General features: G+C 56.1%; 1 protein-coding gene across 1 annotated transcript in view; it reads left to right on the top strand.

The window, feature by feature from the left end:
• RABEP2 (rabaptin, RAB GTPase binding effector protein 2) overlaps positions 1 to 25,583 on the top strand; it is a 42,347-nt gene that overhangs the window by 5,142 nt on the left and 11,622 nt on the right. Inside the window, exons 3-11 of the mRNA XM_063933025.1 lie at positions 5,041 to 5,157; positions 5,242 to 5,340; positions 6,083 to 6,214; positions 10,764 to 10,902; positions 17,175 to 17,257; positions 19,952 to 20,045; positions 20,766 to 20,821; positions 21,677 to 21,775; positions 21,850 to 21,966. Of these exons, the coding sequence (XP_063789095.1) occupies positions 5,041 to 5,157; positions 5,242 to 5,340; positions 6,083 to 6,214; positions 10,764 to 10,902; positions 17,175 to 17,257; positions 19,952 to 20,045; positions 20,766 to 20,821; positions 21,677 to 21,775; positions 21,850 to 21,966 (936 nt within the window). The remainder of the gene's footprint in view (positions 1 to 5,040; positions 5,158 to 5,241; positions 5,341 to 6,082; positions 6,215 to 10,763; positions 10,903 to 17,174; positions 17,258 to 19,951; positions 20,046 to 20,765; positions 20,822 to 21,676; positions 21,776 to 21,849; positions 21,967 to 25,583) is intronic.

Below are 25,583 nucleotides of genomic sequence, written 5' to 3'. Positions count from 1 at the left end.
TCTCCTTCCCTCACTGACAGCAGCAGCACGGGTGAAGGGGGTCCGGGGGCAGCGGTGGCCCGGAGACGGCTGAGCCACATGCGGCGGATGAATGAGCCGCATGCGGCTCGAGAGCAACGGGTTGGCCACCCCTGTAATAGGGTGTGAGAATCAGAAAGTGAGAGATTTTGGTCAAATTCTCCTGGTTTTTTAAAGTGGCAATCACTTACAGGTACAAAATCTCTCACTTTCTGATTCTCACACCCTATTACATTTCCCCCCATGACTTGATGCATCTCCCCCCCAAATATTTACAACTGAAAAGGACTCTAATGAAACATAAAAAGTGCCTTTCATTAGCCACAGGTCAGCCACACTTGTCTATCTATCTATCTATCTATCTATCTATCTATCTATCTATCTATCTATCTATCTATCTATCTATCTATCTATCTATCTATCATAATATGTGTGTATGTTGTAGCTTCATATTCCATGAAAGTTCTGAGGCTTCAGAATGTGTGTGCACTTTTTTTATATTCTACATTATATGATAAGGTGGATGTGCATGTAAGTCTGAAAACCAAGACCGTTCAGTATGCAACATCTTAGCTTAGAAGTGAAAGTACTTAGAAGTGCAAACAAATAGTCTTAGGCCTGGGGCGGTACTGAGCAGTCATACTGAGAGTATGACTGAGACTAGACCTAGGCCTGGGGTGGTACTGAGCAGTCATACTGAGAGTATGACTGAGACTAGACCTAGGCCTGGGGTGGTACTGAGCAGTCATACTGAGAGTATGACTGAGACTAGACCTAGGCCTGGGGCGGTACTGAGCAGTCATACTGAGAGTATGACTGAGACTAGACCTAGGCCTGGGGCGGTACTGAGCAGTCATACTGAGAGTATGACTGAGACTAGACCTAGGCCTGGGGCGGTACTGAGCAGTCATACTGAGAGTATGACTGAGACTAGACCTAGGCCTGGGGCGGTACTGAGCAGTCATACTGAGAGTATGACTGAGACTAGACCTAGGCCTGGGGTGGTACTGAGCAGTCATACTGAGAGTAGGACTGAGACTAGACCTAGGCCTGGGGCGGTACTGAGCAGTCATACTGAGAGTATGACTGAGACTAGTCCTAGGCCTGGGGCGGTACTGAGCAGTCATACTGAGAGTATGACTGAGACTAGTCCTAGGCCTGGGGTGGAACTGAGCAGTCATACTGAGAGTGACTGAGACTAGTCCTAGGCCTGGGGCGGTACTGAGCAGTCATACTGAGAGTATGACTGAGACTAGGCCTGGGGTGGTACTGAGCAGTCATACTGAGAGTGACTGAGAATAGTCCTAGGCCTGGGGTGGTACTGAGCAGTCATACTGAGAGTAGGACTGAGACTAGACCTAGGCCTGGGGCGGTACTGAGCAGTCATACTGAGAGTATGACTGAGACTAGTCCTAGGCCTGGGGCGGTACTGAGCAGTCATACTGAGAGTATGACTGAGACTAGTCCTAGGCCTGGGGTGGTACTGAGCAGTCATACTGAGAGTGACTGAGAATAGTCCTAGGCCTGGGGCGGTACTGAGCAGTCATACTGAGAGTATGACTGAGAATAGTCCTAGGCCTGGGGCGGTACTGAGCAGTCATACTGAGAGTATGACTGAGACTAGTCCTAGGCCTGGGGTGGTACTGAGCAGTCATACTGAGAGTGACTGAGAATAGTCCTAGGCCTGGGGTGGTACTGAGCAGTCATACTGAGAGTAGGACTGAGACTAGTCCTAGGCCTGGGGTGGTACTGAGCAGTCATACTGAGAGTATGACTGAGACTAGTCCTAGGCCTGGGGTGGTACTGAGCAGTCATACTGAGAGTATGACTGAGACTAGTCTTAGGCCTGGGGCGGTACTGAGCAGTCATAGTGAGAGTGACTGAGAATAGTCCTAGGCCTGGGGTGGTACTGAGCAGTCATAGTGAGAGTGACTGAGACTAGTCCTAGGCCTGGGGTGGTACTGAGCAGTCATACTGAGAGTAGGACTGAGACTAGTTCTAGGCCTGGGGTGGTACTGAGCAGTCATACTGAGAGTAGGACTGAGACTAGTCCTAGGCCTGGGGCGGTACTGAGCAGTCATACTGAGAGTATGACTGAGAATAGTCCTAGGCCTGGGGTGGTACTGAGCAGTCATACTGAGAGTATGACTGAGACTAGTCCTAGGCCTGGGGCGGTACTGAGCAGTCATACTGAGAGTATGACTGAGACTAGTCCTAGGCCTGGGGTGGTACTGAGCAGTCATACTGAGAGTATGACTGAGATTAGTCCTAGGCCTGGGGTGGTACTGAGCAGTCATACTGAGAGTATGACTGAGACTAGTCTTAGGCCTGGGGCGGTACTGAGCAGTCATAGTGAGAGTGACTGAGAATAGTCCTAGGCCTGGGGTGGTACTGAGCAGTCATAGTGAGAGTGACTGAGAATAGTCCTAGGCCTGGGGTGGTACTGAGCAGTCATACTGAGAGTAGGACTGAGACTAGTTCTAGGCCTGGGGTGGTACTGAGCAGTCATACTGAGAGTAGGACTGAGACTAGTCCTAGGCCTGGGGCGGTACTGAGCAGTCATACTGAGAGTATGACTGAGACTAGTCCTAGGCCTGGGGCGGTACTGAGCAGTCATACTGAGAGTATGACTGAGACTAGTCCTAGGCCTGGGGTGGTACTGAGCAGTCATACTGAGAGTGACTGAGAATAGTCCTAGGCCTGGGGTGGTACTGAGCAGTCATACTGAGAGTAGGACTGAGACTAGACCTAGGCCTGGGGTGGTACTGAGCAGTCATACTGAGAGTAGGACTGAGACTAGTCCTAGGCCTGGGGTGGTACTGAGCAGTCATACTGAGAGTAGGACTGAGACTAGGCCTGGGGCGGTACTGAGCAGTCATACTGAGAGTATGACTGAGAATAGTCCTAGGCCTGGGGCGGTACTGAGCAGTCATACTGAGAGTATGACTGAGAATAGTCCTAGGCCTGGGGCGGTACTGAGCAGTCATACTGAGAGTAGGACTGAGACTAGTCCTAGGCCTGGGGTGGTACTGAGCAGTCATACTGAGAGTAGGACTGAGACTAGTCCTAGGCCTGGGGCGGTACTGAGCAGTCATACTGAGAGTGACTGAGAATAGTCCTAGGCCTGGGGTGGTACTGAGCAGTCATACTGAGAGTAGGACTGAGACTAGACCTAGGCCTGGGGTGGTACTGAGCAGTCATAGTGAGAGTATGACTGAGACTAGTCCTAGGCCTGGGGCGGGTACTGAGCAGTCATACTGAGAGTATGACTGAGAATAGTCCTAGGCCTGGGGTGGTACTGAGCAGTCATACTGAGAGTATGACTGAGACTAGTCCTAGGCCTGGGGCGGTACTGAGCAGTCATACTGAGAGTATGACTGAGACTAGTCCTAGGCCTGGGGTGGTACTGAGCAGTCATACTGAGAGTATGACTGAGACTAGTCCTAGGCCTGGGGTGGTACTGAGCAGTCATACTGAGAGTAGGACTGAGACTAGTCCTAGGCCTGGGGCGGTACTGAGCAGTCATACTGAGAGTGACTGAGAATAGTCCTAGGCCTGAGGTGGTACTGAGCAGTCATACTGAGAGTATGACTGAGAATAGTCCTAGGCCTGAGGTGGTACTGAGCAGTCATACTGAGAGTATGACTGAGAATAGTCCTAGGCCTGGGGTGGTACTGAGCAGTCATACTGAGAGTATGAATGAGAATAGTCCTAGGCCTGGGGTGGTACTGAGCAGTCATACTGAGAGTATGACTGAGAATAGTCCTAGGCCTGGGGCGGTACTGAGCAGTCATACTGAGAGTAGGACTGAGACTAGTCCTAGGCCTGGGGCGGTACTGAGCAGTCATACTGAGAGTGACTGAGAATAGTCCTAGGCCTGAGGTGGTACTGAGCAGTCATACTGAGAGTATGACTGAGAATAGTCCTAGGCCTGGGGTGGTACTGAGCAGTCATACTGAGAGTATGAATGAGAATAGTCCTAGGCCTGGGGTGGTACTGAGCAGGACATATCACTGAGAATAGTCCTAGGCCTGGGGTGGTACTGAGCAGGACATATCACTGAGAATAGTCACAGGCCTGGGGCAGTACTGAGCAGGGCGTATCACTGAGAATAGTCACGGGTCTGGGGTAGTACTAAGCAGGGCGTAAGTCACAGGCCTGGGGTGGTACTGAGCAGGGCATGTGACTGAGAATAGTCCTAGGCCTGGGGCGGTACTGAGCAGGGCGTATCATAGAGAATAGTCACAGGCCTGGGGCGGTACTGAGAAGGGCATAAGTCACAGGCCTGGGGTGGTACTGAGCAGGCCAACAGGGTAGGGAGGGTGAGTGGGAGGAAGCCATCACAATCCACCAACTATTGATTGCAGTCTGAGTGTCCTCCCCTCTAGATCCCACTGGTATCTGGCAAAGGACCCCCAGGAAAAACAGTTGCGTGGGGCAGCCAAACAAGGGTACCGGAGAACTGGGGGTGAATCCGGTCCTGTGACGTTTCCCAGGTGCAGCTACAACATTTGTGTCTTAGAAACAGACATTGGGCGCCCTCTAGTGGCCGCAATGGAACAGAAGAACCCACATTTGAATCGACCCAATATTGGGAAATGCTACACTTCTGATATGCTGGATGTAAGCCTCTGTGTATGTTTTCTACGTTTCTCTACAATTATATACATATATAGCATATATAACAGTATATTTAATGTGCTGGTAAGTATAGTATCGTTACATAGCATGGCTGTAAGACGGTACAGGCAGGTTCGTGGCCCGCAGGGCACGGCAGGGGCCGGTGAATGGTGAGGAGCATTTGGGTGGAGATGGGAGTGGAAGAATAATTGTCTTGACTTTTAGATGTTTAATGATCTATGAAAAGGACGATGTGAGAGGTTATTCTTGGCTGCTTTGTAGTATTGTACCAGTTTGTTATGAGCGACACCGCGGCTGGTAGCGCCATTTTATGGGAACGTTAATGGGGTTACAGTTCTGCCTGTCACTTATATTCTTATTATTTCCCCATCTTACGCCCAGCTCGCCCAGCAAAAGGCGGCTCTGAAGAGCACTAGCGAACGGCTGGAAAAAGTGACGCAAGAGAAGGAGGCTCTGCAGGAGGCACTGCGGTGCAGCTCCGAAGATTGCGCTAACCAGGTGCGTCACGCCTCGGATACGAGCAGTACATATGTGTTGGTGAATTCCAGCACAGACCTGATATTCGGGCTGTATCTCACGCAGGTCAAACAGCTGCTGGATCAGATTAAGAACTCGGAGGAAATTCTGAAGAGTCTGCAAGGAAATCTGTCGGAGTCTCAGCAGAAGACTGCGCGCAAAATGGTGAGACGTGTTCCAAGGTGTCCGCCATTTTCCAAAATAGAGGTCCCCAATGGACAGTTACACTAAAGTGTTAGTGTCTGCTCTAGAGAGCAGCGGGTCGGGGTCTATCTAACAGTCTGAGACGGGTTTCCCACCCACCTCGGATCTGATAGCAGAACATTACTTATTGTGTGCGTGTATGTGCTTGCAGATTATCTACTCTCAGAGGGTCATTCCAAGTTGATCGCTAGCTGCATTCGTTCGCTGTGTAGCGATGAGGGGAAAAAACGGCACTTAGGCGCATGCGGCGCAATGTACTATTACAGCGAACGATGTTGTTTCACACAGGGTCTAGCGAAGCTTTTCAGTCGTACTGCTGGCCGCAGAGTGATTGACATGAAGTGGGCGTTTCTGGGTGTCAACTGACCGTTTTCAGGGAGTGTTTGAAAAAATGCAGGCGTGCCAGGAAAAACGCAGGCGTGGCTGGGCGAACGCAGGGCGTGTTCGTGACGTCAAAACAGGAACTGAACAGTCTGAAGTGATCGCAAGCGCTGAGTAGGTTTTGAGCTACTCTAAAACTGCACAAAAAAACTTTGTCGCCGCTCTACGATCCTTTCGTTCGCACTTCTGATAAGCTAAAATACACTCCCAGTGGGCGGCGGCTTAGCGTTTGCACGGCTGCTAAAAACTGCTAGCGAGCGAACAACTCGGAATGACCACCTCAGTTCCTCACGGCCTCCCTTTCTCTCTGCTCCTCTCCCAGGCGGCTCTTACGGCCTCCTTTAGCCGCCTCTGCCAGGAGGTGAATTCTCTGAATGACGAGAATGAGAAGCTGAGAACCCTAAGCTCAGAAGCCGCTCCCGGTGAACAGTTCGTGCAGGTTTCATCTCAGCAGGTACCTTTTCCTTCCCCAGTTGTCTGCACAGTGTCAGTCAGCTACTGCAAGAGCCGGCTTCAGTCCAGCTTAGTCTTCTTCAGAGTTATTTATTTAAGGTGTCCATTGTGTTTCATAGTAAAGTGATTTCTAGTTAACAAGGAGGGTTATTCGGGTGGGGATCATAGGGTCGACAGTCATTAGGTTGACCACTATAGGTCGTCATGAGGTCTTTATTTTTATTTTTTGGGTGTCGTTTTCTTCATAAAGTGACCGGGAACCCCAATTAGTGCACCTTCTTCCCTCGCACTTCGGGCAAGGTTACTATTCCCAGTTGTAGTCCATGTGGATCGTAAAGTATGAAAAAGTAAAAAAAAAAAAAAAAAATTAAGACTTTTTTTTTAAAAAAACAACCTCGCGTCAACCTTGTCCATATCGACCAATAGTGGTCCACCTAATGAGTGTCGACCTAAGTGCAGTTGTCCTAAAGACCGGATCTCGGATTATACAGTTGCCGTCAAGAACACTTTGCAATGAGCGGTGAATTCAGTTGAGCTTTTATTTTAAGGTGTCACACCATGAACAAGGGGCTGTGGCAGAGGGGGGTGTATGGGGCGTGTCTCGGGGACTGCATATGTGCCAGGCATGGCACCACCAGCAATCTACAATTTAGTGTCTGACTGTAGTAAAACTGTCACAGACTGTAGAGGCACAATGGCCGCTCTGCCTGGCAAATCAGTCAGTATATTTAGTCCTTTAACGTCTGTTGGGTTTATTGAAACAAATAAGGAGATTTATGGTAAGAACTTACCCCTGTTAAATCTCTTTCTGCGAGGTACACTGGATTCCACAGGGAATAACATCGGGGTGTAGAGTAAGATCTTGATCTGAGGCACCAACAGGCTAAAAGCTTTGACTGTTCCCAAGATGCTCAGCGCCGCCTCCTCTATAACCCCGCCTCCGTGCACAGGAGCTCAGTTTCGTTAACCAACCCAATGCAGTAGCAGGCAAAAGAGACGACAACCGTTAGTAGCCACATACACCACATTCTCACGACAGGAGAAGGTATCAGCGGCTAATGCCATACCAACCCAAAGAAGCTAAGTGCGTCTGGGGGGATGCCCTGTGGAATCCAGTGTACCTCGCAGAAAGAGATTTAACAAGGGTAAGTTCTTACCATAAATCTCATTTTCTGCAGCGGGGTACACTGGTATTCCACAGGGAATAACATCGGGGATGTCCTAAAGCAGTTCCTCATGGGAGGGGACTCACTGTAGCGGGCACAAGAACCCGGCGTCCAAAGGAAGCATCCTGGGAGGCGGAAGTATCGAAGGCATAGAGGACAACGTAGCCGCCTTGCGCAATTGTTCAAGGGTTGCACCACGGCAGGCCACCCAAGAAGGTCCAACAGACCGAGTAGAATGGGCTTTGATGGCAGCAGGAGCTGGAAGGCCAGCCTGTACATAAGCATGTGCAATCACCATTCTAATCCATCTGGCCAAGGTCTGCTTATTGGGATCCGGTCTGAAGATCGACAGTGTCCAGGTCGACCACTATAGGTCGACAGTCACTAGGTCGACATGGATGGAAGGTCGACAGGGTTTCTAGGTCGACATGTGCTAGGTTGACAGGTCTAAAGGTTGAAATGAGGATTTTTTTTGGTGTCGTTTTCTTCGTAGAGTGACCGGGATCCCAAATTAGTGCACCGCGTCCCCTATAGTGGTCGACCTAAACATTGTCGACCTAGACACTGTCGATTTGATGAACCACACCCCTGCTTGTTAGCAGGCCAGCCACGTTTGTGAAAACCAAACAGTACAAAGAGAGAATCAGACTTCCTAACGGAGGCTGTCCTCTTCACATAGATACGGAGAGCCCGTACCACATCCAAAGACTGCTCTTTGGAGGATAAATCTGGAGAGACAAAGGCTGGAACCACAATCTCCTGGTTAAGATGGAAAGAAGACACCACCTTAGGTAGATAATCAGGGCGCGTCCGAAGAACCGCCCGGTCACGGTGAAAAATCAGATAGGGGGACCTACAAGACAAGGCACTCAAATCTGATACCCGTCTAGAAGAGGCAATAGCCAGTAGAAACAAGACCTTGAGGGAAAGCCACTTAAGGTCCGGAGATTCAAGACGTTCAAACGGAGACTCTTGCAAAGCCTCCAGAACCACCGACAAATCCCAAGGAGCCACAGGTGGAACATAGGGAGGTTGAATCGGTAAAAAACACCCCTGAGTGAATGTATGAACATCAGGCAGAGTCGCAATTTTTCTCTGAAACCATACCGACAAGGCAGAAATATAAACCTTGAGGGAGGGCCAGCCGAAGGCCCAAGTCCAGCCCTGTTGTAGGAAGCCAAAGTTTGGCCGTACTAACTTGTAAACGTCATGATTGTTAGATGCGCACCAAGCAAAGTAACAATTCTAGACCCTATGATAAATCTGAGCAGAAGCCAGCTTACGGGCCTTCAACATAGTTTGAATGACCGCCTCAGAAAATCCTTTGGCCCTCAGTACAGAAGCTTCAAGAGCCACGCCGTCAAAGCCAGTCGGGCCAAATCCTGGTAAACACAAGGGCCCTGAACGCGGAGGTCTGGTCGTTGCGGAAGCAGAAGAGGACGCTCTAGCGAGAGACCTTGTAGGTCTGAGAAGCAATGTCGTCTGGGCCACACTGGAGCTATTAAAAGAAGGATTCCTCCTTCTTGCTTGAACTTCCTCACTACTCTGGGCAGGAGTGACACCGGAGGGAACACGTACGTCAGCCGAAAGTTCCATGGACTTGTCAGTGCGTCCACGGACGCCGCTTGAGGATCCCGTGTTCTTGCTTCGAAGACCGGAACCTTGTGATTGTGTCGAGACGCCATCAGGTCTACATCTGGTAGGCCCCACTTGTCCACTAGGAGTTTAAATACTTCTGGATGAAGGCTCCAGTCTCCGGCGTGTATGTCCTGACGACTGAGGAAGTCCGCTTCCCAGTTGAGGACCCCCGGAATGAACACTGCCAATATGGCTGGCAGATGGCGTTCCGCCCATTGAAGAATCTTTGACACTTCCATCATTGCCATGTGGCTTCGATTTATGTATGCCACCGTGGTGGCGTTGTCTGACTGTACTTGAACAGGCCGGTTAAGTACCAGATGCTGGGCCACTTTCAGAGCATTGAACACTGCCCGCAATTCCAGAATGTTTATCGGGAGGAGAGACTCCTCCCTGGTCCACCGACCCTGAATAGAGTGTTGCTCCAACACCGCGCCCAAACCCCTCAGACTGGTATCCGTCGTCAGAAGGACCCAGTTGGAGATCCAGAAGGGACAACACCTGCTCAATCATTGTTCCTGCAGCCACCAGGTCAGTGACAGACAGACCTCCGGAGACCAGGAGATCATTTGAGACCTGATCCGGTGAGGCAGGCCGTCCCACTTGGCAAGGATCAGTTTCTGCAGAAGGCGGGAATGAAATTGAGCATACTCCACCATGTCAAAAGCCGACACCATGAGGTCTAGTACTTGCATCTCCGAGTATATCGGCACACGCGGCCGAGAGAGGAAGCAACGTATCTTGTCCTGAAGCTTCAGGACTTTCTCCTGTGACAAAAACATCCTCTGGTTGTGTGTGTCCAACAATGCCCCCAGATGCACCATGCTCTGGGCAGGGACCAGGGATGATTTCTTCCAGTTGATGAGCCACCCGTGGGCTTGCAAAAACTGGACCGTCAGATCCAAATGATGGAGGAGAACTTCTGGGGAATTGACCAGGATCAGCAAGTCCTCCAGATACGGCAGGATCCGGATGCCCCGACGGTGGAGTGAAGCCGTCATAACTGCCATGACCTTGGTGAAAATTTGCGGAGCCGTGGTCAGACCAAACGGTAAGGCCTGGAATTGGTAATGGAGATTGCCAATAGCAAACCGCAGGTATTGCTGATGTGACATGGCAATAGGGATATGCAGGTAAGCATCCTGTATATCCAGGGATACCATATAGTCCCCTGGTTTCAAAGCCAGGACAATAGAACGAAACTTGGAGACCCTCACAAACTTGTAAGTACCTGGCAACCAGGGACGCGGGAGTATACAGCGCCGCTGGGGGAGGTGATGGAGCTGCAGCAGGAGATATCAGAATGATATCTAGCACTAGAGTGCCTCTGCTGCAGCCCTTGAAGTCTTCTATCTTCTTTAAAATAGCTCTTCTTAGCCCTGCCTGGTAGCTGCCTGCACTGCAGGCACCAACTTAAAAACTGAGCTGCTGTGCTGGGAGGCGGGGTTATAGAGGAGACGGCGCTGAGCATCCTGGGAACAGTCAAAGCTTTTAGCCTGTTGGTGCCTCGGATCAAGATCCTACTCTACTTCCCGATGTTATTCCCTGTGGAATACCAGTGTACCCCGCTGCAGAAATATAGATGTGTATTGGGGTCTCTCGGTAACCAGAAGTGTTATTTGCATGTTTGCAGTGTACTTATCCAGAGAATAACCTGTCGCAGGGTCAGGACACTGAGTAGCTATAGACACAGTGTGTAGGGAATATTACTGTGCCCTTGCTCATGTTTTACCTCTCTCTCTCCAGAGAGCGGCACAGCACAGTCAGGAGCGGCTCTGCATCGAGGTGGTCACTCTGCAGGAGGAGCTTAAGGCCGAGAAAGTGGCCAAAGCGGATGTGGAGGACCAGCTGAGGAGACAGATGGAGACGTACACAGAGGAGAGGGGTGAGTGAGGGCGATGCACGGATGGTGAGGAGAGGGGTGAGTGAGGGAGATGCACGGGAGGTGAGGAGAGGGGTGAGTGAGGACGATGTACGGATGGTGAGGAGAGGGGTGAGTGAGGGAGATGCACGGGAGGTGAGGAGAGGGGTGAGTGAGGGAGATGCACGGATGGTGAGGGGAGGGGTGAGTGAGGGCGATGCACGGGTGGTGAGGAGAGGGGTGAGTGAGGGCGATGCATGGATGGTGAGGAGAGGGGTGAGTGAGGGCGATGCACGGATGGTGAGGGGAGGGGTGAGTGAGGGCGATGCACGGATGGTGAGGGGAGGGGTGAGTGAGGGCGATGCACGGATGGTGAGGAGAGGGGTGAGTGAGGGCGATGCACGGATGGTGAGGAGAGGGGTGAGTGAGGGCGATGCACGGATGGTGAGGGGAGGGGTGAGTGAGGGCGATGCACGGATGGTGAGGAGAGGGGTGAGTGAGGGCGATGCACGGATGGTTAGGGGAGGGGTGAGTGAGGGCGATGCACGGATGGTGAGGAGAGGGGTGAGTGAGGGCGATGCACGGATGGTGAGGAGAGGGGTGAGTGAGGGCGATGCACGGATGGTGAGGGGAGGGGTGAGTGAGGGCGATGCACGGATGGTGAGGAGAGGGGTGAGTGAGGGCGATGCACGGATGGTGAGGAGAGGGGTGAGTGAGGGCGATGCACGGATGGTGAGGAGAGGGGTGAGTGAGGGCGATGCACGGATGGTGAGGAGAGGGGTGAGTGAGGGCGATGCACGGATGGTGAGGAGAGGGGTGAGTGAGGACGATACACGGGAGGTGAGGAGAGGGGTGAGTGAGGGCGATGCACGGGTGGTGAGGAGAGGGGTGAGTGAGGGCGATGCAAGGGAGGTGAGGAGAGGGGTGAGTGAGGGCGATGCACGGATGGTGAGGAGAGGGTGAGTGAGAGCGATGGACGGTGAGGGGTGAGTGAGGGCGATGCACGGGAGGTGAGGGGAGGGGTGAGTGAGGACGATGCACGGACGGTGAGGAGAGGGGTGAGTGAGGACGATGCACGAACGGTGAGGGGAGGGGTGAGTGAGGACGATGCACGGATGGTGAGGGGAGGGGTGAGTGAGGGCGATGCACGGATGGTGAGGGGTGAGTGAGGGCGATGCATGGGAGGTGAGGAGAGGGGTAAGTGAGGGCGCTGCACGGGTGGTGAGGAGAGGGGTGAGTGAGGGCGATGCACGGGTGGTGAGGAGAGGGTTAAGTGAGGGCGATGCATGGTAGGTGAGGAGAGGGGTGAGTGAGGGCGATGCACGGGAGGTGAGGAGAGGGGTGAGTGAGGGCGATGCACGGGAGGTGAGGAGAGGGTTAAGTGAGGGCGATGCATGGTAGGTGAGGAGAGGGGTGAGTGAGGGCGATGCACGGGTGGTGAGGAGAGGGGTGAGTGAGGGCGATGCATGGGAGGTGAGGAGAGGGGTGAGTGAGGGCGATGCACGGATGGTGAGGAGAGGGTGAGTGAGAGCGATGCACGGATGGTGAGGGGAGGGGTGAGTGAGGGCGATGCACGGATGGTGAGGAGAGGGTGAGTGAGAGCGATGCACGGATGGTGAGGAGAGGGGTGAGTGAGAGCGATGCACAGATGGTGAGGAGAGGGGTGAGTGAGGGCGATGGACGGTGAGGGGTGAGTGAGGGCGATGGACGGTGAGGGGTAAGTGAGGGCGATGCACGGACAGTGAGGGGAGGGGTGAGTGAGGACGATGCACGGACGGTGAGGGGAGGGGTGAGTGAGGACGATGCACGGACGGTGAGGGGAGGGGTGAGTGAGGGCGATGCACGGACGGTGAGGGGAGGGGTGAGTGAGGGCGATGCACGGGAGGTGAGGAGAGGGGTGAGTGAGGGCGATGCACGGATGGTGAGGAGAGGGTGAGTGAGAGCGATGCATGGGTGGTGAGGAGAGGGGTGAGTGAGGGCGATGCACGGATGGTGAGGAGAGGGGTGAGTGAGGGCGATGCATGGGAGGTGAGGAGAGGGGTGAGTGAGGGCGATGCACGGATGGTGAGGAGAGGGTGAGTGAGAGCGATGGACGGTGAGGGGTGAGTGAGGGCGATGGACGGTGAGGGGTGAGTGAGGGCGATGGACGGTGAGGGGTGAGTGAGGGCGATGGACGGTGAGGGGTGAGTGGGGGCGATGGACGGTGAGGGGTGAGCGGGGGCGATGGACGGTGAGGGGTGAGTGAGGGCGAAGGACGGTGAGGGGTGAGTGAGGGCGAAGGACGGTGAGGGGTGAGTGAGGGCGATGGACGGTGAGGGGTGAGTGAGGGCGATGGACGGTGAGGGGTGAGTGAGGGCGATGGACGGTGAGGGGTGAGTGAGGGCGATGGACGGTGAGGGGTGAGTGAGGACGATGCACGGACGGTGAGGGGAGGGGTGAGTGAGGACGATGCACGGACGGTGAGGGGAGGGGTGAGTGAGGACGATGCACGGACGGTGAGGGGAGGGTTGAGTGAGGACGATGCACGGACGGTGAGGGGAGGGTTGAGTGAGGACGATGCACGGACGGTGAGGGGAGGGGTGAGTGAGGGCGATGCACGGACGGTGAGGGGAGGGGTGAGTGAGGGCGATGCATGGGAGGTGAGGAGAGGGGTGAGTGAGGGCGATGCACGGATGGTGAGGAGAGGGTGAGTGAGAGCGATGCACAGATGGTGAGGAGAGGGGTGAGTGAGGGCGATGGACGGTGAGGGGTGAGTGAGGGCGATGGACGGTGAGGGGTGAGTGAGGGCGATGGACGGTGAGGGGTGAGTGAGGGCGATGCACGGACGGTGAGGGGAGGGGTGAGTGAGGGCGATGCACGGACGGTGAGGGGAGGGGTGAGTGAGGACGATGCACGGACGGTGAGGGGAGGGGTGAGTGAGGACGATGCACGGACGGTGAGGAGAGGGGTGAGTGAGGACGATGCACGGACGGTGAGGAAGGGGTTGAGTGAGGACGATGCACGGACGGTGAGGGGAGGGGTGAGTGAGGACGATGCACGGACGGTGAGGGGAGGGGTGAGTGAGGGCGTTGCACGGATGGTGAGGGGAGGGGTGAGTGAGGGCGATGCACGGGAGGTGAGGGGAGGGGTGAGTGAGGGCGATGGACGGGGAGGGGTGAGTGAGGGCGATGCACGGACGGTGAGGGGAGGGGTGAGTGAGGACGATGCACGGACGGTGAGGGGAGGGGTGAGTGAGGACGATGCACGGACGGTGAGGGGAAGGGTAAGTGAGGGCGCTGCACGGGTGGTGAGGAGAGGGGTGAGTGAGGGCGATGGACGGTGAGGAGAGGGGTGAGTGAGGGCGATGCATGGGTGGTGAGGAGAGGGGTGAGTGAGGGCGATGCATGGGAGGTGAGGAGAGGGGTGAGTGAGGGTGATACACGGGTGGTGAGGAGAGGGGTGAGTGAGGGCGATGCATGGGAGGTGAGGAGAGGGGTAAGTGAGGGCGCTGCACGGGTGGTGAGGGGAGGGGTGAGTGAGGGCGATGCACGGATGGTGAGGAGAGGGGTGAGTGAGGGCGATGCATGGGAGGTGAGGAGAGGGGTGAGTGAGGGCGATGCACGGATGGTGAGGAGAGGGTGAGTGAGAGCGATGCACAGATGGTGAGGAGAGGGGTGAGTAAGGGCGATGGACGGTGAGTGAGGGCGATGGACGGTGAGGGGTGAGTGAGGGCGATGGACGGTGAGGGGTGAGTGAGGGCGATGGACGGTGAGGGGTGAGTGAGGGCGATGCACGGACGGGGAGGGGTGAGTGAGGACGATGCACGGACGGTGAGGGGAGGGGTGAGTGAGGACGATGCACGGACGGTGAGGGGAGGGGTGAGTGAGGACGATGCACGGACGGTGAGGAGAGGGGTGAGTGAGGACGATGCACGGACGGTGAGGGGAGGGTTGAGTGAGGACGATGCACGGACGGTGAGGGGAGGGGTGAGTGAGGACGATGCACGGACGGTGAGGGGAGGGGTGAGTGAGGGCGATGCACGGATGGTGAGGGGAGGGGTGAGTGAGGGCGATGCACGGGAGGTGAGGGGAGGGGTGAGTGAGGGCGATGGACGGGGAGGGGTGAGTGAGGGCGATGCACGGGAGGTGAGGAGAGGGGTGAGTGAGGGCGATGCACGGGTGGTGAGGAGAGGGGTGAGTGAGGGCGATGCACGGGAGGTGAGGAGAGGGGTAAGTGAGGGCGATGGACGGTGAGGGGAGGGGTGAGTGAGGGCGATGCTTGGGAGGTGAGGAGAGGGGTGAGTGAGGGCGATGCACGGGTGGTGAGGAGAGGGGTGAGTGAGGGCGATGCACGGGAGGTGAGGAGAGGGGTAAGTGAGGGCGATGCACGGGAGGTGAGGAGAGGGGTGAGTGAGGGTGATGCACGGGTGGTGAGGAGATGGGTGAGTGAGGGCAATGCATGGGAGGTGAGGAGAAGGGTAAGTGAGGGCGCTGCACGGGTGGTGAGGAGAGGGGTGAGTGAGGGCGATGCACGGATGGTGAGGAGAGGGGTGAGTGAGGGCGATGCATGGGAGGTGAGGAGAGGGGTGAGTGAGGGCGATGCACGGATGGTGAGGAGAGGGGTGAGTGAGGGCGATGCATGGGAGGTGAGGAGAGGGGTGAGTGAGGGCGATGCACGGATGGTGAGGAGAGGGTGAGTGAGAGCGATGCACAGATGGTGAGGAGAGGGGTGAGTGAGAGCGATGCACAGATGGTGAGGAGAGGGGTGAGTGAGGGCGATGGACGGTGAGGGGTGAGTGAGGGCGATGGACGGTGAGGGGTGAGTGAGGGCGATGCACGGACGGTGAGGGGAGGGGTGAGTGAGGACGATGCACGGACGGTGAGGGGAGGGGTGAGTGAGGACGATGCACGGACGGTGAGGGGAGGGGTGAGTGAGGACGATGCACGGACGGTGAGGGGAGGGGTGAGTGAGGACGATGCACGGATGGTGAGGGGAGGGGTGAGTGAGGACGATGCACGGACGGTGAGGGGAGGGGTGAGTGAGGACGATGCACGGACGGTGAGGGGAGGGGTGAGTGAGGGCGATGCACGGACATTGAGGGGAGGGGTGAGTGAGGGCGATGCACGGGAGGTGAGGGGAGGGGTGAGTGAGGGCGATGCACGGGAGGTGAGGAGAGGGGTGAGTGAAGGCGATGCACGGGTGGTGAGGAGAGTGGTGAGTGAGGGCGATGCACGGGAGGTGAGGAGAGTGGTGAGTGAGGGCGATGCACGGGAGGTGAGGAGAGGGGTGAGTGAGGGCGATGCACGGGTGGTGAGGAGAGGGGTGAGTGAGCGCGATGCACGGGTGGTGAGTGAGGGCGATGCACGGGAGGTGAGGAGAGGGCTGAGTGAGGGCGATGCGCGGGTGGTGAGGAGAGGGGTGAGTGAGGGCGATGCACGGAAGGTTAGGAGAGGGGTGAGTGAGGGCGATGCACGGGAGGTGAGGAGAGGGGTAAGTGAGGGCGATGTACGGGTGGTGAGGAGAGGGGTGAGTGAGGGCGATGCACAGGTGGTGAGGAGAGGTGTGAGTGAGGGCGATGCACAGGAGGTGAGGAGAGGGGTGAGTGAGGGCGATGCACGGGAGGTGAGGAGAGGGGTGAGTGAGGGCGATGGACGGGGAGAGGTGAGTAAGGGCGATGCACGGGAGGTGAGGAGAGGGGTGAGTGAGGGCGATGCACGGGTGGTGAGGAGAGGGGTGAGTGAGGGCGATACACGGGAGGTGAGGAGAGGGGTGAGTGAGGGCGATGCACGGGTGGTGAGGAGAGGGGTGAGTGAGGGCGATGCACGGGAGGTGAGGAGAGGGGTGAGTGAGGGCGATGCACGGGAGGTGAGGAGAGGGGTAAGTGAGGGCGATGCACGGGAGGTGAGGAGAGGGGTAAGTGAGGGCGATGGATGGTGAGGGGAAGGGTGAGTGAGGGCGATGCACGGGTGGTGAGGAGAGGGGTGAGTGAGGGCGATGCATGGGTGGTGAGGAGAGGGGTGAGTGAGGGCGATGGACGGTGAGGAGAGGGGTGAGTGAGGGCGATGGACGGTGAGGAGAGGGGTGAGTGAGGGCAATGGACGGTGAGGGGAGGGGTGAGTGAGGCACCTGTCCTGTCTGGGTAGCGCGCGGGGCACCTGGCCTGTCTGGGGAGCGCGCGGGGCACCTGGCCTGTCTGGGTAACGCGCGGGGCACCTGGCCTGTCTGGGTAACGCGCGGGGCACCTGGCCTGTCTGGGTAACACGCGGGGCACCTGGCCTGTCTGGGTAACACGCGGGGCACCTGGCCTGTCTGGGTAGCGCACGAGGCACCTGGCCTGTCTGGGTACCACTCGGGGCACCTGGCCTGTCTGGGTACCACTCGGGGCACCTGGCCTGTCTGGGTAACGCGCGGGGCACCTGGCCTGTCTGGGTAACACGCGGGGCACCTGGCCTGTCTGGGTAGCGCACGGGGCACCTGGCCTGTCTGGGTAACACGCGGGGCACCTGGCCTGTCTGGGGAGCGCGCGGGGCACCTGGCCTGTCTGGGGAGCGCGCGGGGCACCTGGCCTGTCTGGGGAGCGCGCGGGGCACCTGGCCTGTCTGGGTAACACGCGCGGCACCTGGCCTGTCTGGGTAGCGCTCATGGCACCTGGCCTGTCTGGGTAACGCGCGGGGCACCTGGCCTGTCTGGGTAACGCGCGGGGCACCTGGCCTGTCTGGGTAACGCGCGGGGCACCTGGCCTGTCTGGGTAACGCGCGGGGCACCTGGCTTGTCTGGGTAACGCGCGGGGCACCTGGCCTGCCTGGGGAGCGCGCGGGGCACCTGGCCTGCCTGGGGAGCGCGCGGGGCACCTGGCCTGCCTGGGGAGCGCGCGGGGGCACCTGGCCTGCCTGGGGAGCGCGCGGGGCACCTGGCCTGCCTGGGGAGCGCGCGGGGCACCTGGCCTGCCTGGGGAGCGCGCGGGCACCTGACCTGTCTGGGTAACACGCTGGGCACCTGGCCTGTCTGGGGAGCGCGCGGGGCACCTGGCCTGTCTGGGGAGCGCACGGGGCACCTGGCCTGTCTGGGTAACACGCGGGGCACCTGGCCTGTCTGGGTAACACACGGGGCACCTGGCCTGTCTGGGTACCACTCGGGGCACCTGGCTTGTCTGGGTAGCGCACGGGGCACCTGGCTTGTCTGGGTAACGCGCGGGGCACCTGGCCTGTCTGGGTAACGCTCGGGGCACCTGGCCTGTCTGGGTAACGCGCGGGGCACCTGACCTGTCTGGGTAGCGCTCGTGGCACCTGGCCTGTCTGGGTAACACGCGGGGCACCTAGCCTGTCTGGGTAACGCGCGGGGCACCTGGCCTGCCTGGGGAGCGCGCGGGGCACCTGGCCTGCCTGGGGAGCGCGCGGGGCACCTGGCCTGCCTGGGGAGCGCGCGGGGCACCTGGCCTGCCTGGGGAGCGCGCGGGGCACCTGGCCTGTCTGGGTAACACGCGGGGCACCTGGCCTGTCTGGGTAACACGCGGGGCACCTGGCCTGTCTGTGTAACGCGCGGGGCACCTGGCCTGTCTGTGTAACGCGCGGGGCACCTGGCCTGTCTGTGTAACGCGCGGGGCACCTGGCCTGTCTGTGTAACGCGCGGGGCACCTGGCCTGTCTGTGTAACACGCGGGCACCTGGCCTGTCTGGGTAACACGCGGGGCACCTGGCCTGTCTGGGGAGCGCGCGGGGCACCTGGCCTGTCTGGGGAGCGCGCGGGGCACCTGGCCTGTCTGGGGAGCGCGCGGGGCACCTGGCCTGTCTGGGGAGCGCGCGGGGCACCTGGCCTGTCTGGGGAGCGCGCGGGGCACCTGGCCTGTCTGGGGAGCGCGCGGGGCACCTGGCCTGTCTGGGGAGCGCGCGGGAAACCTGGCCTGTCTGGGGAGCGCGCGGGGCACCTGTCCTGTCTGGGTAACACTCGGGGCACCTGGCCTGTCTGGGGAGCGCGCGGGGCACCTGGCCTGTCTGGGGAGCGCGCGGGGCACCTGGCCTGTCTGGGGAGCGCGCGGGGCACCTGGCCTGTCTGGGTAACACGCGGGGCACCTGGCCTGTCTGGGTAACACGCGGGGCACCTGGCCTGTCTGGGGAGCGCGCGGGGCACCTGGCCTGTCTGGGGAGCGCGCGGGGCACCTGGCCTGTCTGGGGAGCGCGCGGGGCACCTGGCCTGTCTGGGGAGCGCGCGGGGCACCTGGCCTGTCTGGGGAGCGCGCGGGGCACCTGGCCTGTCTGGGGAGCGCGCGGGGCACCTGGCCTGTCTGGGGAGCGCGCGGGGCACCTGGCCTGTCTGGGTAACACGCGGGGCACCTGGCCTGTCTGGGGAGCGCGCGGGGCACCTGGCCTGTCTGGGGAGCGCGCGGGGCACCTGGCCTGTCTGGGGAGCGCGCGGGGCACCTGGCCTGTCTGGGGAGCGCGCGGGGCACCTGGCCTGTCTGGGGAGCGCGCGGGGCACCTGGCCTGTCTGGGGAGCGCGCGGGGCACCTGGCCTGTCTGGGGAGCGCGCGGGGCACCTGACCTGTCTGGGGAGCGCGCGGGGCACCTGACCTGTCTGGGGAGCGCGCGGGGCACCTGAACTGTCTGGGGAGCGCGCGGGGCACCTGACCTGTCTGGGGAGCGCGCGGGGCACCTTACCTGTCTGGGGAGCGCGCGGGGCACCTGGCCTGTCTGGGGAGCGCGCGGGGCACCTGGCCTGTCTGGGGAGCGCGCGGGGCACCTGGCCTGTCTGGGGAGCGCGCGGGGCACCTGGCCTGTCTGGGGAGCGCGCGGGGCACCTGACCTGTCTGGGGAGCGCGCGGGGCACCTGGCCTGTCTGGATAGCGCGCGGGGCACCTGGCCTGTCTGGGGAGCGCGCGGGGCACCTGGCCTGTCTGGGGAGCGCGCGGGGCACCTGGCCTGTCTGGGGAGCGCGCGGGGCACCTGACCTGTCTGGGGAGCGCGCGGGGCACCTGGCCTGTCTGGGGAGCGCGCGGGGCACCTGGCCTGTCTGGGGAGCGCGCGGGGCACCTGGCCTGTCTGGGGAGCGCGCGGGGCACCTGGCCTGCTGCAGCAGCTACGGATGTGAGGTATTTGTAGAATTGCTGTGGTATGACGGTGCTTATATCATTTACTAACGTGTTTCTTCTCTATCCCTTTCATCTCCTTGGCGGGATTGCAGAGATAATGGAAGGTAAGTGAGATATCTGGCCAGCGTCTGCTACTTTATACGTTTCCTGTAAGTTACCCAAGATATACTTATAATGCCGGCGCCGGACATTTTACCGGTGGTTGGATTCCCTACCTAATTCCCACTCAGTTGATGAGTCCACGCCACCAACTGAGTGGGAATAGAACCTGTGGCGAGCAAAGTTTGCCACCGGGCCCAAAGCGTGGCGAGCCCGCGAGGGGACTTGCTTTCGGTATACCAATATATCATACTATCCGGTATATCATACTACACCCAATTTCTCAAGTCAACAATTTGATAAAAGAAACGGGTAACTGCAAACATCAGACATTTGTAACCAATAAGACATTTCTTTTCATTCTCTACACTGCAATAAAAGAATGACAAGTGGGATCTGATTGGTTGCTACATGTTACAGTAACTGTAATGTCAATTTAACTTTGCTCCTTTACTCATAATACTTTTTCCAAATATTGTACACTCCCTCCCTACTGTCCCTTTATGACGCCACGGCTATCTGTGCACTGGGGAATCCTGATACAAGAGCAACGTGTTTAAAAATAACATTTCTACTCTTAATTATGGGGCACGTGGGGGCAGAAAATGTGTTACATTCTCTATAATCGCCCATTTTATGGATAGTTCCACCACCCTTTACATAGTGATCGTGACTTGTACTTTATTTTGATGGGTGTCTCTGATTGTATATCTTGCTTTCTCTAGCGACGCTTTCCAGTATGACAACCGAGATGGACAGGATCCTGCAGGACCGGAAGCAGGTGAGATAAGAGACAAGGAAATGTTAAATGAGTTGTTTTAGTCCACTCTTCCACCTCATTCTGTCCTTTCCTCCACCTCCTTCATCCATCTCCTCCATCTCCTCCACCTCCTTCATCCATCTCCTCCACCTCCTTCATCCATCTCCTCCACCTCCTTCATCCATCTCCTCCACCTCCTTCATCCATCTCCATCTCCTTCAGTCCCTCTCCTCGGCCTCCTTCAGTCCCTCTCTTCGGCCTCCTTCAGTCCCTCTCCTCGGCCTCCTTCAGTTCCTCTTCTCGGCCTCCTTCAGTCCCTCTCCACCTCCTTCTGCCCTCTCTTTTGCCTCCTCCTATCTTCTCCTCCACTCCACTTCCTTCTGTCCTCTCTTCCACCTCCTTCAAGGCTCTCCCTTCCACCTCCTTTAGCCATCAGCTATTGTCTATACTGGGCATATTTACAGTGGTCAAACAATGGTAGAAACATAGAATTTGACGGCAGATAAGAACCACTTGGCCCATCTAGTCTGCCCCTTAAATGATCTCTGACATGCTTATATATGGTCTTCATTTGACCGGATTTACCAGCAGTTGCCAATAATTGACTTCAATTTATGGCCACTTAGGTGTTAAACAACCATATTAGTCAGAATAATTGAAGTGTTCAGTATGTGGACACCTTATCCCGATGCGTACAACCTTATCAACCTGTCCACCTATGTGCAAAAATGTGCTGATTTGTGTCTCATCGCTCATCGTGTAAGGTGTATAACTTTCAATATAAGCAGTTCTGACCTAGATATGAAGATCTCCTCAAACACGCTTTATCCTCCACCCATTTATAAATGGAGGTTCTTTGGCTCTTTGTGTCTTCAGGCAGAGCTGCAGCTTCAGGAATCGGAGAGCCAGGTCCAGAAAGTGTGGGAGTCCCTTGGCGAGCAGGAGAAGCTTCTGCAGAAGGAGAAAGAGGAGAGGGTACGGCACAGTCAGGGGTTACATATCTTCAGTCTTCATTTCCATGGTCACATTAACTTGCCCTTTGTCTCCAGGCTTCTCTGGAGCTTGCCCTAAACGAGGAGAAGAACAAGGTCTCCAGGATACAGGCTGAAATGAAAACCAGTGAGGAGGTGCAAAGGGACTTTGTCCGGCTGTCACAGACACTGCAGGTACCCGGTTTTATGTTTACGGTTGTGTGTTGTTTTGTTGGTCATGGGTGAGTTAAAGATAGATATCCCGAGGTTGGATGGAAGGAGAATAAATTGAGGAATATCATCTGAAATAGCTGGAAAGTAAAGTTTAATCTAGTTTCTCTGACGTCCTAGTGGATTCTGGGAACTCCGTAAGGACCATGGGGAATAGCGGCTCCGCAGGAGACAGGGCACAAAAGTAAAGCTTTAGGACTAGCTGGTGTGCACTGGCTCCTCCCCCTATGACCCTCCTCCAAGCCCCAGTTAGATTTTTGTGCCCGAACGAGAAGGGTGCACACTAGGTGGCTCTCCTGAGCTGCTTAGTAAAAAGTTTAGTTTTAGGTTTTTTATTTTCAGTGAGACCTGCTGGCAACAGGCTCACTGCATCGAGGGACTAAGGGGAGAAGAAGCGAACCTGCCTGCTTGCAGCCAGCTTGGGCTTCTTAGGCTACTGGACACCATTAGCTCCAGAGGGATCGAACACAGGCCCAGCCATGGAGTCCGGTCCCGGAGCCGCGCCGCCGGCCCCCTTACAGAGCCAGAAGCAAGAAGAGGTCCGGAAAATCGGCGGCAGAAGACATCCTGTCTTCACCAAGGTAGCGCACAGCACTGCAGCTGTGCGCCATTGCTCCTCAGCACACTTCACACTTCGGTCACTGAGGGTGCAGGGCGCTAGGGGGGGGGCGCCCTGAGCAGCAATAAAAAACACCTTGGCAGGCAAAAATACATCACATATAGCCCCCAGGGCTATATGGATGAATTTTAACCCCTGCCAGATTCCTCATAAAAGCGGGAGAAAAGGCCGCAGAGAAGGGGGCGGAGCCTATCTCCTCAGCACACAGGCGCCGTTTTACCTCACAGCTCCGCTGGAAGGACGTCTCCCTGACTCTCCCCTGCAGTCCTGCACTACAGAAACAGGGTAAAAAAGAGATGGGGGGCACTAATTTGGCGATATTTGAACATATAGCAGCTATAAAGGGAAAAACACTTATATAAGGTTATCCCTGTATATTTATATAGCGCTCTGGTGTGTGCTGGCATACTCTCCCTCTGTCTCCCCAAAGGGCTAGTGGGGTCCTGTCCTCTGTCAGAGCATTCCCTGTGTGTGTGCTGTGTGTCGGTACGTTGTGTCGACATGTATGAGGAGGAAAATTATGTGGAGGCGGAGCAATTGCCTATAATAGAGATGTCACCTCCTAGAGAGTCGACACCTGAGTGGATGAGATGCTGGAAGGAATTACGTGACAGTGTCAGTTCTTTACAAAAGACAGTTGACGACATGAGACAGCCGGCTACTCAGCTTGTGCCTGTCCAGGCGTCTCAAAAGCCATCAAGGGCTCTAAAACGCCCATTACCTCAGATGGTAGATACAGACGTCGACACGGATACTGACTCCAGAGACGAATTTGACTTCCAGTAGGGCCACACGTTATATGATTGAGGCAATGAAAAATGTTTTACATATTTCTGATAATACCACTACCACTAAAAGGGGTATTATGTTTGGTGAGAAAAAACTACCTGTAGTTTTTCCCGAATCTGAGGAATTAAATGAAGTGTGTGATGAAGCGTGGGTTTCCCCCGATAAAAAACTGATAATTTCTAAAAAATTATTGGCATTATATCCTTTCCCGCCAGAGGTTAGGGTGCGTTGGGAAATACCCCCTAGGGTGGATAAAGCGCTCACACGCTTATCAAAACAGGTGGCTCTACCCTCTCCTGAGACGGCCGCCCTTAAGGATCCTGCTGATAGAAAGCAGGAGGGTATCCTAAAATGTATTTACACACATACTGGTGTTATACTGCGACCAGCAATCGCCTCAGCCTGGATGTGCAGCGCTGGTTTGGCGTGGTCGGATTCCCTGACTGAAAATATTGACACCCTAGACAGGGACAGTATTTTACTGACTATAGAACATTTAAAAGATGCATTTCTATATATGCGTGATGCACAGCGGGATATTTGCCGACTGGCATCAAGAATAAGTGCGCTGTCCATTTCTGCCAGAAGAGGGTTATGGACGCGACAGTGGTCAGGTGATGCTGATTCCAAACGACATATGGAAGTGCTGCCTTATAAAGAAGGGACCTGCTCCAGCAAGGACCCTGTCTGTTCCAAGACTTACCGCGGCTGCGTTTGACGGCATGGCGGTTGAACGCCGGATCCTGAAGAAAAAAGGCATTCCGGATGAAGTCATCCCTACCCTGATCAAAGCCAGGAAGGATGTAACCGCACAACATTATCACCGTATTTGGCGAAAATATGTTGCGTGGTGCGAGGCCAGGAAGGCCCCTACAGAGGAATTTCAACTAGGTCGTTTCCTGCATTTCCTGCAAACAGGAGTGTCCATGGGCCTAAAATTAGGGTCCATTAAGGTTCAAATTTCGGCCTTGTCGATTTTCTTCCAGAAAGAATTGGCTTCAGTTCCTGAAGTCCAGACGTTTGTCAAGGGGGTACTGCATATACAGCCTCCTTTTGTGCCTCCAGTAGCACCCTGGGATCTCAACGTGGTTTTGGGATTCCTAAAATCACATTGGTTTGAACCGCTTACCACTGTGGACTTAAAATATCTCACATGGAAAGTGGTAATGCTGTTGGCCCTGGCTTCAGCCAGGCGCGTATCAGAATTGGCGGCTTTGTCCTATAAAAGCCCTTACCTGATATTTCATACGGATAGGGCGGAATTGAGGACTCGTCCTCAATTTCTCCCTAAGGTGGTTTCAGCGTTTCACCTGAACCAGCCTATTGTGGTGCCTGCGGCTACTAGGGACTTGGAGGACTCCAAGTTGCTGGACGTGGTCGGGGCCCTGAAAATATATGTTTCCAGGACGGATGGAGTCAGAAAATCTGACTCGCTGTTTATCCTGTATGCACCCAACAAGCTGGGTGCTCCTGCTTCTAAGCAGACTATTGCTCGTTGGATTTGTAGTACAATTCAGCTTGCACATTCTGTGGCAGGCCTGCCACAGCCAAAATCTGTAAATGCCCACTCCACAAGGAAGGTGGGCTCATCTTGGGCGGCTGCCCGAGGGGTCTCGGCTTTACAACTTTGCCGAGCAGCTACTTGGTCAGGGGCAAACACGTTTGCTAAATTCTACAAATTTGATACCCTGGCTGAGGAGGACCTGGAGTTCTCTCATTCGGTGCTGCAGAGTCATCCGCACTCTCCCGCCCGTTTGGGAGCTTTGGTATAATCCCCATGGTCCTTACGGAGTTCCCAGCATCCACTAGGACGTCAGAGAAAATAAGAATTTACTCACCGGTAATTCTATTTCTCGTAGTCCGTAGTGGATGCTGGGCGCCCATCCCAAGTGCGGATTATCTGCAATACTTGTACATAGTTATTGTTAACTAAATCGGGTTATTGTTGTAGTGAGCCATCCTTTGAGAGGCTCCTCTGTTATCCCTCTCCTGAGACAGCCGCCCTTAAGGATCCTGCTGATAGAAAGCAGGAGGGTATCCTAAAATGTATTTACACACATACTGGTGTTATACTGCGACCAGCAATCGCCTCAGCCTGGATGTGCAGTGCTGGTTTGGCTTGGTCAGATTCCCTGACTGAAAATATTGACACCCTAGACAGGGACAGTATTTT

This window comes from Pseudophryne corroboree, chromosome 7 (genome assembly GCF_028390025.1).
Source record: "Pseudophryne corroboree isolate aPseCor3 chromosome 7, aPseCor3.hap2, whole genome shotgun sequence".
Classification (NCBI taxonomy): domain Eukaryota; kingdom Metazoa; phylum Chordata; class Amphibia; order Anura; family Myobatrachidae; genus Pseudophryne; species Pseudophryne corroboree.
This window is presented reverse-complemented; position numbering and strand designations above follow the sequence as displayed.